The sequence below is a fragment of the Xiphias gladius genome, chromosome 8 (genome assembly GCF_016859285.1).
Source record: "Xiphias gladius isolate SHS-SW01 ecotype Sanya breed wild chromosome 8, ASM1685928v1, whole genome shotgun sequence".
In the NCBI taxonomy this organism is placed as follows: Eukaryota; Metazoa; Chordata; class Actinopteri; order Istiophoriformes; family Xiphiidae; genus Xiphias; species Xiphias gladius.
Window position 1 is genome coordinate 24,961,928 of NC_053407.1, and position 20,595 is coordinate 24,982,522.

The 20,595-nt window shown below is 43.0% G+C and overlaps 1 protein-coding gene across 9 annotated transcripts in view; it reads left to right on the plus strand.

The window, feature by feature from the left end:
• LOC120793171 (unconventional myosin-IXa-like) overlaps positions 1-20,595 on the plus strand; it is a 163,690-nt gene that overhangs the window by 23,574 nt on the left and 119,521 nt on the right. For all 9 annotated transcript variants that reach the window (XM_040132969.1, XM_040132972.1, XM_040132971.1 and 6 more), the window contains exon 2: positions 18,361-19,330. In XM_040132969.1, coding sequence (XP_039988903.1) covers positions 18,428-19,330 — 903 coding nt within the window. In that variant the 5' untranslated portion in view covers positions 18,361-18,427. The remainder of the gene's footprint in view (positions 1-18,360; positions 19,331-20,595) is intronic.

Genomic DNA, 20,595 nt, shown 5'->3' on the forward strand with positions numbered 1-20,595 from the left:
AACAATGCAGCAACTGCAGTTTGGATTTCAGAGAGGAGCTTTGTCATTTTCCTACCCGATCACCCGACAGAACATTGATGTTGGACGGTTCCGCAAAGCCACAGATTACATGCAAACACAACACTTTCACATTACTTACATAATTTTTTCACCACGATAATCCAATCAGTGTCAGTACTGCTTTCCAGTGAGTCCTGGATACTTACATTAAAGAAAAGAATCAAACAAAAAGACGATAAAAAACATTTAAAACAATAAAGTTGAGAAAGTCGATGAATCAGGTGATCTGTGCTCTGGTGTTCTCTTGTTGTCCTGTCCAGCTGATTCCAGATAGTGGCTCCATAACACTGCAGGCTGCTCTTGAACGCTACCTTTTTGGCTGAAGGGATTTCCAGGATATGGGTCCCACCTCTTCCAGAGCCTTTTTCTGTTGACATTGTGCAGCCATTCGTGACCGGTGCTGAAATCCAACTAAACAGTTGCGGTAGGTATGGGAGGCCAATGTTGAGCACAGATTTAAATACCGGTTACTCGGTAACTGGTAACTGGTTTAGGCAAAGGACAGATTGCGGTTATGGTGAACTACAGTAAATACGGTTAAGGTTAGGGAAAGATCGCTTTCTCTACATGTTTCTTATTTGTTTGGAAAAAAACCCACCGGCCTGTTGTGTCATGTCTATTACATTGAGATAATGTCACACATATTATAGCTTTTCATCATGGTTTTAAAAATTCACAACACAAAGAGTAGTAATTCACCGTGTCTGCAGTTAAAGGTGTCCTCCCAACAGTCTTACTGACATCTTCTTTGTAATGGAGGTCTCTGGAGAAATTCTTTTTGGGCTGCAGAGGATTGTTGCTTTGCAGTATTGCGTTTGCCCATGGAGACAAAACAGCAAGGCTGACCTGCTGCGCTTTATCCGGCTCTCTTAATCGATGGCTTTCAGTGTTTATACCACTTTTCTGTTTTGACAAGCTGAGAGGACTCAACTCCATCAGGAGAGTAGAGTTCTCTACCAGTGGCTGATGAGGCAATACTTGTTATTTAAGATAAATTCAGTGTTGCTTTAGTCTCTTCAAGGGAATTGCTGTTATAATTAAAAAGATGAGTAATGCCTCTCTTCTCCTTTTAAGGTTAAAAGAAGGATCAAAGAGACTAAATGCCTTAGAAAGCCAGTGAGGAAGGAGAAACTTGTGCCCCAGCAGACGGGATGTCATTTTAGATTCCAGTACTTCTGCAGAAACCTTAAGAGCCACTGTCAAAGGCAGTGCCCAAACTGTGGGCGCAGACATGCAATTCGACATCCACTCTGCTGATTGTCAAATACCATCTCTTGCTCGAGAGACATGCCTCTGGCAATTCTTGTGGCACCGTTGTTTTGCTTGTCTTTGCCTTTTTTCTGGCCATGCAGTGACCAGTGTCATGTTTCAGGCGACTTTTATTGAAGTGCTTCAGACCTCCGCATCTTAAAGCTGTTTGGCTCCCTCCACAATGACAGCAACTGCTTTTCTGTATTTTTACACACACACACGCACACAGACACGCACACACACACACACACGCGCGCGCACGCACACACACGCAATCAAACATACACACCAGTGCAAGCATTAGGTGCTGACCTGTTTTGTCCATCCACATGCAAGGCGTTGGCAGGTTGTTGATGTGAAGCCAAGGTAACAGGCCTTCAGAGAGGAAGTGGCCAAATGTTCAGGGTAAACAATCATTGTTACCGGTCACACTGTGTGTTCAGATTTCACAAAATCTGTTCAGAAAACGTCATGAAAGCCAGTACAGCGAGGAGCCAGACTTTGGATCCCCTGTTTTCCATGCAAACACATGCAGGCATCCTGTTGGTCGTGACATGTTTGGTTCTTCCTGGTCCAGCACTGTGAGGGCCATTATTAGGGCCAGCTTTGCTTCACTTTGATCTTCCCAAAACGCCACGGCCCTACCATTCATTACAGCGCAGAAATTATGCATGAGGAGCTGTCAGTCTGCAAGCATTACTCAGCCTGAGCCCCTTTGGCTATGACTGGAAAGTAGCAGAAGGAAAAAAAGTGGTTTTAAATTAAGGGTTAAAAGAGGATTGCATCCTTTGTGGCCATTTAATTGGTCCTGACGTTTTACATCTCAGACCTTTCATGGACAGTCATAACCAGGGCAGCTTGGAGTGAGTAATGCAGTAGAAAGTAAGTTCTGTTGTACTGTATGTTCTGTAATATCTCGTTTCTTCATGTTACTTAATTTGATGGAAATTTCTCAAATTGCTGTCGGATTATTTAGTCTAACCTTCCCCGTCCACTTAACATCTGGAGCTCTGCAGCAGGAAATAAGCATCAGAGTGTATGGGAGCATTGATTGTTTGAAATTGACAAATGTGGACATCTAATGCACAAAACAGAGAGGCTGATAATGATCATGGTCCCGCAGACACAAATCCCAGCGCAGAATCGTGGAGCCAACAGGAAACAGAGGTGGAAACTGGAAGATCAATGAGGATGATGGAGCCATTAGTGACACTGTGACCCTGGTAAGGTTGGATGGGTTTTTGGATCATTGCTTGGAAAGTAGGACTGTTGATGTTGGGTATCTGTGCAGTTGTTGCAGGCACAGCTGATGGTACGACTGCGGTCGGTCTGTTGACATTTCAGACGCAGGTTTCCTCGCTTGTGTTGAAACCCGTGCATCTTGAAGCGTGTCTGCTGTTCATACCCGCCTTATTAAGTTCCACTTTTTCATTTTCCACAGTTCTGCGGTGTCCGGTAGTACCTCAGCAATAACTCTACTGGATAGCGTTCAGCTGACCGCACTTGGAGAGCCAAAGCTGCGGGCAGATCATGTCTTGTTCTGGTGCAGAAGTCCTGAGCAAAGCTGCCTTAATGCAAACACACTCGGGGGTGTTTCTGTTGGCCTCAATCAGGTGTCAGGAGAGAAACATATGCCGAGCTCGTCCTTGGCTCAGACTCGCGTTCACTCTTAGTCTACATGGCAGCAGCAAGAGAAGAGCAGGAGGTTTTGGAATAATTGATTTAAAAGCTTGGTGGAGGTTCAAATTTTATTTTAAAAACTTTCTTTTTGCAAAAGTTAAGGTGTCAACCATGTTTTTGACCATTATTCAAGGTTATGATCTTACATTTTCACATTTGTGGTTGCATTCTTGCCATACTAGCGGGTATAATGGCTTTAGGAATGGCAGCGTCGATCAGTCCGCTACTTTGGTTCAGACTGAAGTATGTTAACAACTATTGGATGGATTGTAATGAAGTTCCTTACAGACATTCATAGTTCCCAGCGGATGAAGGCAATTGCTATTTGTACAGCACCTTTCAACAACAAGGCAACTTAACGCACGGCAGTGTAGACAATATAAAAAGAGTCATATAGCACCAGCAGCAGGTACAAATCTTTATTTGTCCAATATGTTCCTGAGTGTAGCCTCACAGTCTGTCTCTTAGCCTGGATTGTACCTATTTTATACACTTTAGAAAGAAGCGGCTATGAAATAAATAAATGTGAATGTTATAGTTTTGTTAGCAACACAGCTGCTGTTTGGGATTAACCCTCTGACAGGACTGTAACTGGTGCTAATTAAGTGCCCTCTTTCTGATCATTCTTTTTTAAATGGATCCATTGCTAATACAATATGAAGCGACAAACCAAAGAGAGCTGCCGAGACACGAACTCAGGTACACACATCCGTTTCAGCTGCTCTGCTCCTCCTGCATGAAAAGAAAAAGTCGTTATCCCTCAACCCATCAAAATAAGGTCACTGGTCCGGCAGCGATAGGCTGTCAAAGTCTGAAATATTGACTTTGATTCACAAAGTTATGGTATTTTGTTTTGTTTTTAAAAAAAAAATCTGTGCTTTCTAAGAAATCATGTTATACCTCATAATTTTCACGTCAGTCAGAATTGTAGTTTTGACCTTTGTTTTGACCATAATAGCAGCATCATTTTGGTAATACACTAACCGATACGCACCATCCTCCATGTTTAATCAGAAACATGATGTTTGAGTGGTCACATCAAATAACACAGTGCACACAGAATCAAACCGCCCGGACGGGAGCAGACCGTCTGTCTGTCTCAGGCTGAGTTTCTGTTGGTCAGACTAAACGTCAGGCAGAAGGCCTGCAGGACACACCCAACAACCCTGCAGGGAGGTCGACATTTTCTCTCTGCTCGCAGGCTTGGATCAATAACGACTCGCTGCTCATCACTTATAGAGTTATCTTTGTCTCCTGGGGGTTTGTTAGCTGCATCCTGAGAAAGGAAGAGCGAAAAGGCCAGATGAAACACACTCTTTTGTATGTGCAGTGCAGGTTGCTGACATTCATACGCTGAGAAAAGACTCTCTATGTAAGACTTAAGTATAGAAATCATTCTGTGATTACAGTGTATTCACATGACTTTTAGTATTATTCTGAAAGTATTAAAGTTCTGGCACACAAGACATAGCAGTGACATAGTTTGGCCGGATACAATTATTTTATATGATTTGAAAGAACTTGTTGTCTTCTGCTCAAAATAACATTTTATCATCAACAAAATTACAATAAAGCACAAAAAAGGGCAAAAAAAAAATGGGGCTGTAACTAACAATTGTTTTTATAATTAATATTATTAGTCTGCCTACAATTTTCTCGATTCATTAACTAATTTGTTTTGTCTATAAAATAGTGACGAATGCCCATTATCATTATATTTATTATAATTTCCCACATGATGTATTCATTTTTTTTGAACAAGGCTAAAACCAAAAGAGCTTCCTTTTATTATTACAAATGACTAATCAGAGCATTGAATCTGAAAATTTGTGAACCTGGATAGTGGCATTTTGCTTGAAAAATGACACTAATCAAGAATCAGAATAGTTGCCTGTTGATCTTCTGTCGATCGACTAATTGATTAATTGACTAATCGTCGCAGCTCTACCGAGAAACAAACCCGTTCATTCCGGAGAAAAGTGTCGGTCATAGTGACAAACTCACACACAGTCTGCTCCCCCTCAGCTCTACGTAGCGTTTTATCGTCTTTTATCTCATTGTTTTGGTTTTGGGGGCCCACAAAGTTTAAAGTTTTAGTTCAGTCTGACTGTTCTTGCCAGCAGTTGTGCATTTGCAGCTTATTTTGCTTAGTCCTAAAGTGGCCCAGTATAATGGGTAATTGCTGGCTCTTTTCTTGATGTGTATGGATTTTGTCCTATTTATTAATATTATGAGTATTACGAGAATGCGGGTCTAAATATATTGGATGGAGTCGAATGAAACACTTTTTGGGTAATTTCATATATTTTTACTTGCACTGACTTTGTACCAATCACCATTAGGATATATTTATGTCTATATAACATTTAAGTGTTCCCAGGCTTCTTCTGGGAATTGTAGATTGCTTGGTCCCTAGGACTGGAGGATTTTTTTTCTGTGAGTGCTGGATCTACAGCTGTTATGTAGCTTAAAAAGAAGGACTTAGAGGGAAGGAGAGACGGAAGGGAAAGATTTGGGAAATAGAAAAACACAATGATTAATACCAGTCCCAGTGTCCTGTTAACCTCAAGGGGATAATGCAAAAAACAAACACTTATTTCCATCAGGATCCTTGAGTCAAGACATTGTAAGAAAACATAATAATATCACGTTGAGAGGATATAAGATGACGCATGGCATTAATTGATTACAATCAGCCTGTAACCATGGCAACGCATGCTCAGTTGATGTCTGATTGTAGTGGGGAGGGGTCTTTAATCAATTCAACTCCCAGCGCTGGTCTTTTTCTGACAGTAATGCACCATTATTGTATGTGTGTGTACTTGTGCTTCTATCTGTCTGAGGACCACTGAGTTTTAGACCTGGGGAGTGCGGACATTTTGGGAAGGCCGGTCCTCACAACGTTAGAGGGCTGTTTGAGGGGTTAAGACTCGGTTTTAGGGCTCAGGTTAGAATCAGGTTTAGGTTAGGCATTAGGCATTGGGGTTAGGCTCGTCCTTGCGACAGTTGAGGTTAGGGTACGAGGCACGGGAACGCATTATGTCAATGAGGGTCCTTACAAAGACAGAAGTACGTGTGTGTGTGTGTGTGTGTGTGTGTGTGTGTGTGTTGTGCCAAGAGAGGAGCACTGCAGGTCAAAGTGATATCATCCCCCAACTGGGAAATGTAATAGTGCAGAGGATGGAGAAGTGGCTCGGCACCATGTCTTTAACAAGCCGACACACACGCACACGCACACACACACACACACACACGCACGCGTGTGTGTTCCTTTCCTTATCTCATCAGTGTATCCTCTCATCTCCTCTTTTGCTTCCTCTTCTATCCTTGTTCCCTTTGCTTTCCTCTCCTCTCTTCCTCTCCTCTTCTCTCCTCTTCTTGTTTCCTGTCTTTGAATCCTCTCCTCTCCTCCCCCATTCTTCTTCCTCTGCCTGTTTCCCTTTCTCTCTATTCTTCATCTTCATCTTCCTTTACGTTCTCATTCCTCCCCTTCTCTACTAATCGGGCCAGTCGAGGGTAAAGAGGAATACAGGAGGAACAGGAGGACTAGATGTGACATGAGGTGTTGTCAGTCATCATTTTAATTTTATGATGATTCTACAGTACAAAATTTTGAAGATTCATTATTTTTTATTGAGGGAAAGTGTTGCAGCATCTGGACCGAGCTGAGGGCCAGAGCATGATGGGAACATTTTTAAACAACCTGACAGCCCTGAGTGGGTTTTTTTTTTTTTTTTTTTGGAATGTATATCAGTGCAGGAATTGCGACTTTCACATACATTTTTCCCTCGGCGCATTCAAACACACACACCCCAGTGCTACGCTGAATGACTCGGCACTCTGTCTCTGTGTGCATGAGTTTTTCTGGCAGATGTTTGTGTCTGTGTGGGCTCAGTTCCTGTGAGCTCTGCTGGCCCGCTGGAATTCAGGAATTCACACACACACACTCACACACTCACACACTCACACACACACACACACACACACACACACACGCGCACACACACACACACACACGCACGCGTGTGTGTTCCTTTCCTTATCTCATCAGTGTATCCTCTCATCTCCTCTTTTGCTTCCTCTTCTATCCTTGTTCCCTTTGCTTTCCTCTCCTCTCTTTCTCTCCTCTTCTCTCCTCTTCTTGTTTCCTGTCTTTGAATCCTCTCCTCTCCTCCCCCATTCTTCTTCCTCTGCCTGTTTCCCTTTCTCTCTATTCTTCATCTTCATCTTCCTTTACGTTCTCATTCCTCCCCTTCTCTACTAATCGGGCCAGTCGAGGGTAAAGAGGAATACAGGAGGAACAGGAGGACTAGATGTGACATGAGGTGTTGTCAGTCATCATTTTAATTTTATGATGATTCTACAGTACAAAATTTTGAAGATTCATTATTTTTTATTGAGGGAAAGTGTTGCAGCATCTGGACCGAGCTGAGGGCCAGAGCATGATGGGAACATTTTTAAACAACCTGACAGCCCTGAGTGGGTTTTTTTTTTTTTTTTTTTGGAATGTATATCAGTGCAGGAATTGCGACTTTCACATACATTTTTCCCTCGGCGCATTCAAACACACACACCCCAGTGCTACGCTGAATGACTCGGCACTCTGTCTCTGTGTGCATGAGTTTTTCTGGCAGATGTTTGTGTCTGTGTGGGCTCAGTTCCTGTGAGCTCTGCTGGCCCGCTGGAATTCAGGAATTCACACACACACACACACACTCACACACTCACACACACACACACACACACACACACACACACACGCGCACACAAGGCATTTATTATTTGGCTTTTTTTTTTTTTTAATTTTAACCTTTAACTTTCCAGGGAAAGTTGCCTGAACACATTTTCTGTTCTGTAAAAACACTGTGCATCACATCCACACTTATAGTAAACCTGTGTTCGGATTAGGGGGAGCCGGGAAGGGGGGGGGCGTTAGCTCCCCCTAATGAGACCTGAGCTTCCCCAGAAACTGATCAATAACCATTAACATTTCTGCCGGTCATGCTGCAGTGAATGATAAAAGAAATCCATTAGGTCTGATTAAAAAGATTAAGAAAATTTCAGACCTGGCGGATTTTGCGATACCTGTAGTTACTGGTGGCAACAGCAAATGTGGTTTAATAAGACAGGTCACAGACTTCTGGGGGCAACAAAACAAACTATTGTCGTTTTAATAAAGAAGTAAAGGCAATAATTGGCGTTTCCCCATCTTTCTGTGAGCAACCGTGATCTGATTTTACGCTTCACAGGGCATGAGTCTGCGAACAGCAGGACACAGCGAAAGGGGGCGGTTGCCTGGCTGAGAAGTAGGATCCGTGCAGCCTGTTGCCTGCGGCTCTTCATCTAACATCTCACTGTGGCTGCTCCTTCTTGTTCCATTACTCCCTTGCAATATTTCAAACTGATGTACCGTCCAAAAAATGCGCGAAAGGACCGTTGTTTTGTAGAGGCATTTTTGATGAACGATAGCAGTAGGTGCTAAGCTCTCTGACCAACACGTTGCATTTCCTGTGAGTACTTCATAATAAGAGGCAACTCATGTTTCACCAGTTAAGTGTTTGTAATGCAAAGCTGTGGCGGTAGGAAATGTTCGGTTTGCATTAGCGGTAAAGTAATACAGCATTTTTTTCGGGAAATGTCGTCACAGACACCCAGTTGGTAATACTACAGATATATAAATATTGCAGTACTTTCATCAGTGGGCAGTAGGCTCAGTCACCATTGTGTTACCTCATTTCTTGTGTTTTTTATGAATCATGGCTCATGAGCTGCTTCCGAGCATTGTTTTGTGCGCCCATGCATGATTACCATGTGTGGATTTGCCATCATATCGGCGAATCTTGCCAGTCGGCCGGAGCGCATTCATTTCAGCAGCCCCGCTGTCGTCTTATCAACACTCCCCGAGCAATTTTTCCATGCGGTGATAAATGAACTACGAAACAAATTAGCTATGAAACTGGCTGTCTAACTTCCCTCTCTAGCCCTTTCTGTCTCCCCCACAGAAGCCACAGTGAAATTCGAACCCCGAAGTAAACGCTGCAGGAGAAGCACGGTCTTAAGGGCTCAGTATGCTTTAAATGAACTCCGTCATCCCACCTCATCTGTTGCTGGATTTGTAGTTGATGCAAGCGTTAAAGGGACTCACGCCGTACACACCTACATTGTAGGGTTTGATTTATGGTTGAGAGTTGAATTCACCCGTGATGTCACCTCTGCAACACTGCACCCGTTTGTTGTATGTGGTCAGGCCACATGGTGCTTCGTATACCCCACAGTAACTGTATTTACATTCTTTCATTTACTTTGTGATACGGAGCGATGGTGAGCCACGCATATAGATTTTTACCGAACTGGAGATGCATCCAGGCAACTTATATCGTTACTTTGCTGAGTCTCGACACTGAACAGGAGGCTACGGGCGTGCAGTCGCCGCGTTTCATTCATCCATGCAGGCCGATCACGGTGAGCTGATGGTTTGCAGTGTTAACGCTTTGTTAGATGTTTGTTACTGGATAGAAGGAGAGTCCTTTCTTTAACGTCCTTAATGTTGTCTCCGCTCTCAACAAACTCCATCAGCTTTAGAAAACATGAGGGGAAAAACACAAGCAGCCAATCGCAGTTCTTCCTGTCCCCCCTACGTGATATCTCCGTCGACGTCGTAGCCCACGTTGTTTAGTTACATTTATTAGGGGGCACACATCAGCTACACAGCAGCCTACTGAAGGGGGGGGAAGCCTTCACAGAGCCATAAATCCTACAAACTGAGATAAGAGCACACATTTTCAGACACAGTCTCTCCCCAAAGACCTTTATGATGTTGTAATCAGTTGTGCACATGAAAGGTAATGGTTGTGTGAAGACTGAATGGTTGTCAGTATGTCTGACAAAAAAACTGTCAGGCGTGCTGCAGAGATGTACTGTAAAGATAGGCCCCTTTTATTTTTGTTTTTTATTTTGAAAATGTAGGAATTTGCCAGTGTTCATGTTGATTATTTAAAAAACTGGCTGGAAAAGAACTGATAATCTTAAACAAATTAGACAAAAATCCAGGTGACAGTTGTATGCAGCTGTATGCAAATGACGTACTCTTTTTAGTTTTGAATTCAGGGGACGCTGGTAAGACGTGTGAACATTTGGTGTGTTCGTCTGATGCTTGGGGAGTGTGCCTACTGTACATCGGCAACACTACCGGCAGCCAGCGATTGAGGAGTGTGCCTACGTACAGTAAAAATATGCCCGTAATCCTGAAATGATCTTCTCTGATGAGTGATCAGGGGTCGGGAGCAAGAGTTGTGTGTGTGGAGGTAGAAGAGACTTGACGTGTAATTTAACCAAGTAGTTCCCATCCTAGTAATGCATTCCTCCTTTGGTTTAATTTAAGTACAGTACAAGCCTCAGTTTTAGGACGAATAAGAAAACACACCTCCTGCGTTGAAAAATTTGAAGTTAAGTGAACTTGTGTGTGTTTATGTGCATGTGAGCAGTGTCGAGGAATGCTGAGGTTTGGTGTTTATTGCTCTTGTACTGGTGAGAACCAACTGTGGGAGAGGAGGGGGTGTTACTGTTTACCCGCCAGACTGCAGCAAGACGAGCGGAGCTTCTCGTCTGCATTTAATACCTTGAATGTGTGCCGGTCCCTGGCAGCTTTCTGTACTTTTATATGATCTTAAAAACTGCCTGTCTCCCCTAATGCATTTGTTTTTAGAAGCACAGTAATTTACTGTATGTTTACGGCACTGCTGCTGCAGTAAAATATCACCATTTCTGTGCCAAAGAAGTCTCGAGAAGAGAAGAGGCTGCAGTGGCTGTGTCTAAAGCCTTGTCTAAATCTAAAAACTTTTTCATTAAAAGCCCCTTTTCAATCAAAGATTTCCAGGAACCACTAGGCCACGGAAACTAAACTCAGGAACAAAACAAGGGACTAAGAGTCTGTTTTACGTAATCGTGTTTGCGTTTCCTCCACATGTGAAGAACTTTTTTTGGCCGAGGAACTACATTTTGTTGCCGTTAAAACAAAAGTTGTTAGGACTTTGCTTTGGTGAGCTCATAGTACAACAGGACAGATGGGACAACGTTTAACACAACACACCAATAATAAAACCATCAGATACATAAGAACATAATTAGCTCTAGGGCTGGGCGTTAAAAGGATCTTGAAAATTTATTGCGAAAACATTTTTCTCACAATAACAATGATGAACATCAAGCGTTCCCATTTTTTTTTTTTTTTTTTTGAACATCTGTAGGTTGGCTTTAGTAGCATTCACCAGTTTTTCATGTCAGTAACTATCATGCACCATCAGGGCCAACAAAAGGCAGGATGGGTGTGGGTGTATAGTAGCAATTAAATTGAATTAAACAGCGTTTTGTTTTTGTTTTTTTCTTTCTTGGACATACGTAACAGTGAAATGAACAATAAAAGATGAACTATGTAGCCGAGTCATTACGCACGGCGGATCAACAGACAACTGAAACACGGCGAGTCGGCCCGGCAGCATGGAATCAGTTGTCTAGAAATTCACACTAACTTGACTCATAACCTGTCTCAACAGTCAGGAAAGGAAATGAACGTGTTCCTCCCCTGAGTCTTTCCTTTCACAGTTTGTAAACACCATAGTTCTTTCATTTATACCAAATTATTTAAAGTCTCTGAATCCAAAGGATTTGATTTACGGTACAGAGTTCAACTAAAGCTGCCACTGAATGTCTGGTCAGATTTATAACATCATTCTTAATTCTTGTGTGCTTTTTTTTTTTGATAGTTCCACATTTAAACGAAGATTTAGCCAATTTTTGGACTATTTTATTGTCCCTGTCTTGTTTTGGTATCAAATCGGCAACAGTATCAAAATTGAATTGCATTGTACGCAGCCTTCGTGGATTCAGGTGGAAACAGCTTCACACCTGATACATTAGAGGAGTAAGACAAATCCAAACGTTGCCTCGGTAGAAATGTTTACGTGTCTCACCAGTATTAGAAAGACTCTGCATAATAATGAGACTGAAGTCAATAAAGACTAATGTTGGTCACACATCATGCTTTTATATTTACACAAAAACAAATAAACGCACACAATAATATTCTAATGCATCAGCTAATGGACATGTGCAACCACAAAGTAGACATGATGGAAGAGACGGCATGTTTTTTTTTTTTCTTGAAGTTATAGTGGATAATTACTTTACAGACGATATCTGAAAGCATCCAGAGGCACTTTTGAACCGACGCGAAATGAAATTACATTATTTCCCCAGCTCGTCACACCAGGCCTGGATCTTAATATGTTTAACACAAGCATGTCCATCGGTATTTACAGTAAAATATCCTGAAACTTGTATTCGTTCGTACACAGTGAAGACGGTGAAGACATTTGTGAGTTTTGGATCATCGATCTGACAAATAAAAAGACATTTACAGGCGTCACCTTGGGCTCTGGAAAAACTGTGAAGGGTAACTTTTGTTATTTTTGGTCATTTTAGACGATAATCAGTTGATCATTAATGAAAATAATCATTAATTGCATCCCTCCTATCCGTCACTTTCTCTCTCTTGCTCCTACTCCATCTTTCCCCACTCTAAACTCATATCCTTCTCTCCTACCTGAACGTCCTCCCTTTTATCTCCGTGCGTCTCCTTCTCTTCAAATCTTAACGGATACTTGGCCGGAGCTCTGTTTCCTAACATTGGCAGTTTTCCCTCCACCTGAGCGACGGCTCTGAATGGCCACGACCCGGGGCTGAACCTGTCCACCAGTCGGGTGACTGGCATGCACTCATTAAGGCGCCCTCTTCTCTTTCAGTCTCTCTCCATTCTAAAGCACAAGCTCATTCCTCCACTTCATCAGTGTATGGCCTTATCTCGACACACTGTCAGCGCTTCAGGTTCAACCGTGTCAAAACAAGACGTAAAAGACGTTTAGTCTCCTCCACTTCACCACCTGTTTCTACTTCTTTTCACTTTCTCTTTCTATCACCTCGTCTCCTATCGTCCCTTCCCCACTGCGCCTGACATGTATCACTTTCCAGCTTCATCCATCATCATCAAAACTCCGTCAACTACAGTTTTTTGCAGTAAATGCTGAGCGTACAGTATTAAGGTCACATCCATCCAGTGTGCTCAACATGTGTCATAGCCAACCAGATCCTGCCCGAATGGCTTCACTTCATGCAGTTGTTCAAGGAAATGCCAGAAAAGTTATTTTTTTCATCTCCCCAAAAATTTGGGCCAGCTTTTTTAGCTCCACCCCATGTGATTTACCAGAGCCTTAGCTGGTATGTAAACCTCGGCTCCTCACTTTGAACTTTGACCTCTACGCACTGTCCATCAGTCCCCACCCCTCCAGCTTCTCCTGATGTCTCCTGCTGTCCAGCGGACAGGCTACTGAGAGCAGGAACAAAGGTAAATTTATCTCCACGCTGCTCTGGAGATTTGCTGTCCAGTGATTTTTCTGCCTCTCTCCAGTAGAGTTTGGAAGGGTGGTGTCAGTTTAACTTGAGGTTATAGCTTTCTAGGCAACAATGCACCCAAGGGAAGAATTAAAGTTGCTGTATATCCTTTTTTGGGAAGAAAAAAAACAAAAACGTCATTACCCGAAGTAGGGATTTGGCTTGCCATGCTATCCTTTTAAACTGGTAATCCGCAATATCCTTTTATTTTGGTGACGTCTATGGTGTTTTTGAGTGGAATTTCCCAGAGATCATTTGTGTTTCAGAGTGACTTGTGCTGTAATGTCTTTTATGATTTATGCTGATAAAATGTTGAATGAGTGTAGGTGGGGGTCATTTCTACTCAGGCCTTCTTCTGCTAATTACAAACAACCCGCTTTTTCCTGCTGCTAGAAAACATATAAACTTGTGACTTTCTGTCTAAAATAGATTCTCCAGCTCTTTAGAGAAGCTGCTGCTCTCTATCAATCAGTGATAAGAAGAGGGAAACAAAAGCATACATTCATATTGTGTCACGGTGGATTTCACACGTTTTACCTGTATAGAATTGAAAGTTTCCTGCTGGTTCAGGACGAACATTTAACTACAAAATTCGAAGTAAGTCTGCATAGTTTTGTTAATCCAAGCTCAGTATTCAGGAAAGATTTGCTAAGGCCAGCTCGGAAGTTTAATTTTATTTTATGTCTGTTTCGTAAATTCCATCTTTGTCCTGACATTTCACCCCCTGGTTTTAGAGTTTCAGTTGAAAATGTATAACAGCATATATTATTCTTTAGGTGTTTTTTGATATAGGAACAGTGACAGTTGGTGCTTTCTCACATTCATCCTGTACACACTCCCGCATGCCCACTGCGTCTGTATCTTTTCATTCCTTCTCATCTCGACAGTAGCTTGTCTTTCGCCCCCAGCGGCTAACGTTTGAGCAGTGACACGAGGACATGTCGACGACAGCCATAAGTCACTATTTTCCAGCTTAATGACTGACTGAGTCGGACTGACAGCTGGGATCAGCCAGCTGCAGAGAGCCGATGAGGACGAACCAACTGGAGAGCTGAATGAGGGCTGGAGCAGCTGGATTCACTAACTGCATTTTTGTATCAGACTGACAAAGCCAGCCAGAATGGGGAATGTCGGCACGCAGTCAGGTTTTCTAGCAGCGGAGTTACATGATAAGTCTGAGTGATATGATAACTGAACTGGTAACAGTTTGTTTATCCATCTCTCTGTACGTTCTGACCCAAGCCCGTTCGTTACTACTGAAGGTCACAGGTCACAGACTCCTATTTTAAAGAAGCATAAATAATTTTCTTTTAACATCTGGTCACTGTAGTTTGTAGCAAACGTTACTCAAACACAAGTAAATATTTGCAATTTTTGGGGACTATTTTGTGCGCTAGTTTCGTAGCACAGTTGTTCACTGTACAGGAACATGTCGTCCAGTGAAGCAGCGTGGCTCACTGATCCATTTTTGGACAACAATGGAGCTCTGTGGCACAGAGATATTACAGGCTTTGGCTACACAGACAGTACTTGTTACTCGGATCAGCTAATTGTTGGTCTTGGTCTTTTCAAAAGCTTGAGCAACCTGTTAAGTCAGTACTCGGTAACCTCCCCCTTTGGCAGAGCTTGCAAACTCTTTTGGAGGCCTGCTAAGAGTCTGTCTGTTCTTGATTTATGAATTTACGTGCACTCTTCCTGCAGATCACTCACAAGTTCTGAGCCATTTGTGGGCTGTCACGCAGCGTGTTTAAGATCAACCTACAGATTCTCAATGATTTTCAGAACGTTCTGTGAGGGAGGTTCCTAAAGCTTCAGCTTATGTTGGTGTTGCTGGCTGGTGTGGTGATTTTGAGGTGTGCTTTGGATCATTGTCCCGTTGCGGAAGGTCACTTTCTTGACTGACTGCAGGACGTTTGCACCCAGAATTTACTGATATTCAGTAGAAATTCATTCTGTTGCCTGTGCCGCTGTCTGCCAGTACTGACTTAGGAGGGTGCCCGAACTTTTGCACATGCCACAATTAGTTTAATTTTTTGTACTTTTTAGGTTCACGAAATAAAAAAGTAACAGTAACATTTGAAGAAAGGCTCGTTTTGTGTTTCATTCTTTTCACTTTTCACTTCACTCGGAATCAACACAATGTGTAATTTGCTGTCTGAAGCTAATGTGTTGCTAATACAACATTCAAGGTCGCTGTTAATTTACTGTTTGGCTAACAGTCTATGTTTTTTTTTTTTTTTATGCTTTTTAACTTTACTCTGATGGTCTTTGGCAGGTTAACCCTGCTGTGTCTGCCCCACTCCTTACCAGATGTTGGCTGCAATGCACATTTTTCATATTGTTTCAATGTTTCAGTGTGCAGGAGGTCTCAACAGAAACTGTGGATCCACGTTGTTTTCAGATTTAGCTGGTTTAGTCTGGACGTGGTGTGATTTGCCAATTTACAATTGGCAAACATTTTGTTGATTTGTTTGTTAATCAGTTCGTCCATTGTTTACATTATTTCACACACTATACTGATGAGATTTTGATAACTCTGCAGTTTGGGAACTTCGGAAGTCACAAGTAGGTGTAATGTATTCTTCAGTGTTTTTTTTAATTTTTTTTTTATTCGTACAACAAACGCCCAGAAAGAAACCACCAGACAGCACAAATGGACCATGAATACTCACTGTATTTACATTTCTGTATAATAAACGTGAAACTCTGACCTTTTACCCATTTGAACAGCTCATTAGCGTCCTAACAAGCGACTGCATCAGTCGCGGGGGACGTCGTTTTGAATCTTGTGTACTCTCTCTCATCTCCGTCTGTTTCTCAGCTCTGTCTTCTCTGCCTCCGCTCTGCCTTTCATCATGCACAGTTCACTTCTTTGTTTCTTACAGACACCCAGCTGGCTATTCCCTCTCTCTCCCTCTCTCTCTCTCTGGCTCTGTCTGGTGGTGGTGTGCTCCTGCAGACTGATGTAGGTGGTCAGGATTGCTCCAGACAGCAGGAGGGAGAGGAGGGTCTGTTTGGGGTGCTCAAAGGACGACGGGCTGGCTCACCCTCTCCTTTTTCTCTCTTTCTTTATCTATCTAGCACGTGCATTTAGCTGAGAGAGCCTTTGAAGTAAAATGTTATCATGAAAATAAAAGGGAGTCAGGATTCAAGAGCAGTAGTAGTTTTCACTCAGATAATTCTGAATTGAGTTTGAAATTTGGTGGAAATTGTGCAAATTTCTGTTTGCTTTAGGACCTGTTATTCTCAGTGCCACGGTTCCAAATAAACAGCCACGTAAACAACATTTGATTTGAGATTTGATCTGGGAACTATGAAGTAAATAGTAGGAATTTATTTATGTGATGTTTTCGTATGTTTGTGTTGGCAATGAATATTCAGAGCACAGTCAGAGACAGAAATGGCATGGGAGCGAGAGGAGCCACGTAGAAAACCAGTAAAATCAATTTTAAAAAGTACGATTTTGGAAAGGAAACGTACAACAGAAGATGAAAGGGCGGCTGGTAGGGATCAGTTTAGCTTCTGTTTTTACATTTTGAGCTTTAGTTTTTCATCCTCTCCTCTTCTGGCTCTACACACAGTAATATTGATTTATCTGTGTGCAGAATACACCGTTGGTCGTTGTCTGGTATTGGCATTTTGTATTTCCATGGAGACTGGTGTCTGGCAAAACACAACTGTCAGAATTTTACATTTTCTGTATTCATGACTGTTGCAATAGAGTAGAATATGTTTCAATTCCCAGATCAGAAATACTACAAACAACTGACCTGCAAAAGTCGGAGCCACAGTTTCCTAATACTCCTGTCACCAAAGAATTATCATTGAATAGAAAATACTGTCAGTGATGCCAGAAACAAACATGGCAAAACCATTACTCCTGGTTTTTACACAATGTGTGTGTGTGTGTGTGTGTGTGTGTGTGTGTGTGTGTGTGTGTGTGTGTGTGTGTGTGTGTGTGTGTGTATATGTGTAAAGGTGTATATGTGTATGTATATGTATATGTATATTTATATATACATATATATATATGTATGTATATATAGCTATAGTTATTTCTCATGGTCAGTGTTTTTTTTTTTTTTTACTAACTCTGGCAAACAAAATTGGGGAGACAAAATTCCACAGTTACAGTTTCTATAGCTTGACTTCTGTCTCACAATCATCAGCATATCCAACAATTTTTCTTCCCACATCACATCTGAAGCTTTGTAGTCTGTGAAACTGGACTCTGTATGTGTGTACGTAAAAAGAAAAAGGGACGGAAAATGGAGTGCTATGTCCACTATCAACAGGGAAGTGGTGAATTACACCATTGTACTCTCATTACAGCGACTTTTGTGTGGAAGGTGGCAGCTGTTAATCTTGGCACACGGTTAGAGCCCTTGGATTATCACATGAGTACACACACACACACACACTCACACACTCACACACTCACACACTAACACACACACACTCTCACACACACACACACACACACACACACACACACACACACACACACACACACACTCAGAGGGTATGTGACTCTGATAAGCTGTGGCCAGTAGCCTTTACATTCATGAAGCAGCTACTGTTCCTCATTGTTTTGAATAGCTATCAGTTCTTGTCTGTCTCTTTGACTTGGTCTCATGCTCCTCTTTTGTGGCGGTTGTGATAGTAGTTCCCTTTACGGTCTGAAACAGAAAGCCTATTGAGTTTTCCTACTCTGTCATGGGACAGATGAAATCGCCGTGACTCTATTGACCCTGTTGTGACTCAATGTAATGGAAATGCCCGAGGCCGTGAGGACACGAACTGATGTCTGAAACCCCTAATTTATCCTCTGAATCCCTATTGTTCTGTTGTTTTGCCATAATCTTTAACCATTTGTCTGCCTCTCTCATCTCTCTCTTCATTTCTGTCATTGTCCTCCTCCAGTTGGGATGTCCTGAGTCAGTCCTCTGGGCCCAGAGAGCGGTGTGCTGATGGGACCTGCTGCGCCACCATGAGTTTACAAGATGGCGGCTGCAGCTACGCCAGCAGTGCCAACATGGCCACCGCTAGTGGCAGCATGCGGCGGCGCCTGGAGGACCAGGAGTTCACCCTGCGCGTCTACCCAGGCGCCCTGGCTGAGGGCACCATCTATTGCCCCGTCAGCGCCCGCAAGAACACCACAGCTGCTGAAGCCATCGATTGCCTCATCGACCGGTTGCGCCTGGAGCGTACCAAATGCTATGTGTTGGCCGAGGTGAAGGAGTTTGGCGGGGAGGAATGGATCCTGAACCCCGGCGACTGCCCTGTCCAGCGGATGATGTTATGGCCACGAAGCGCCCTGGAGAATCGCAGCGGTCTGGGCAGCGGCGATGACTACCGTTTCCTCCTGCGGGAGAAGAACCTGGATGGATCTATTCATTACGGCGGCAGCCTGCAGATGTGGCTGCGGGTGACTGAGGAGCGTCGGCGCATGGTCGAACGGGGCTTTCTCCCCCAGCCAGCAGGGAGCGACCCTCCGTCCGACCTCTGCGCTCTCCCGGAGCTAACAGAGCGCGCCCTTTTGGAGAGCCTCCGTGCGCGTTTCCGCCAGGAGAAGATCTACACTTACATTGGGAGTATTCTTATTGTGATTAACCCATTCCAGTTCCTGCCAATCTACAATCCTAAGTATGTCAAATTGTACGACAACCACACACTGGGGAAGCTGGAGCCCCACATTTATGCTGTGGCAGATGTGGCATACCATGCCATGCTACAGCGAAGAAAGAACCAATGCATAGTAATCTCTGGTGAGAGCGGGTCTGGGAAGACCCAGAGCACCAACTTCCTCATTCATCACCTGACTGCACTCAGCCAGAAGGGGTTTGCCAGCGGGGTGGAGCAGATCATCCTGGGAGCCGGGCCTGTGTTAGAGGTAAGAAAGTAACTCGACAACACCTGCAGTATTATACAAATGTTACAGAGGACATGGTTCTGCCCATGTTTGACTGACAAGATATCTCAAAATCACATAAATTACATTTACATGGTATATTTGTTCTGGCCAGGGAACAGTTGATTTGATTTTTGTTGTGGTTCAGATCTGGATTTTCAAGCAACAAGCAAAAATCTAAGTGAAGAAACCAGCCAGAGTGATAGGGATAAAGTCCTTGGGTGAAAGAACCTTTCGTTGTTGTTGTATTTATTTGCCTCTCGAGTGCCTTCCACCTGATTGTCTAGTTTGATTTGAAGACCGGCTCAGTTGAGTCTAATAGCCCGTTTTCACTGTGGGAATATTCCTAGAAACAATTTCATTAGCTATGGAACTTTACCTGCAGTTTGATCCAGGGGAACTTATGTCTAAATTTCGATCCTGGTCCATAGTTCCTGCCCCCCAATTTGGCAAACAGGAATTCACAAAGGGAACTTTTATTTTGATTTAGTTCCCAAGAGTAGTTAGTGGGAAAACACTTAGTTTGGTTGTGTTTAGTGAAAAATTTCAGCCGATATGGTAGAGCTGCATGTACTGTGACAGCAAGCTCAAGCCAAGATGAATACGATTCATATGCTGTGAATTAGACAGTCCGGTTGTAGAGAGAAACTGACAAAAGCCTAAGGAAAATCTGAGGAGAAGTCAGCAGGTTATGTCTGTGGCGGTGGAATGTCAGCTCATGAGACGAGGCATGAAATGGATTATAGAAATGTCCCTCTGAAACTGGAATGCCTCCACACGCAGGGAAACCTATATTTAGCCCCGGATTTAACACATATGACTTTTATATATTTTGTGACCCAGAAAACGGGTTTTCTGTAGTGTCCAATCTCTTCATTGACGGGGGGGGGGGGACCTAATGGAATGCCGCCTAATCCGCCCCGGATTATAAATCATAATGGATTATGGAATTTCATTGGGAATTTCATGTTTGAGGAAGGTCTATTCAAGGGCGACATGTTCTCTTCAGCCTGACAAATATGGCTCTGTGAGCCTCCAAACAGTTTGTTGTTTTCTGGCTGCTGTTTTGTTCTGCAGCTCGCAGCTTCCTGTCAGGACGTATGGGAATGTCATATCAACGCGCAGCTGTGCATGTTGACACCATGTGGCTCCCATGTGGAGGTTCTGTACAGTAAAATGAGGCTGTTGGATATATGGTTTGTCATCTGGAAATCATGAATCACCTTTTAGACCTCCTCACTGCTTCA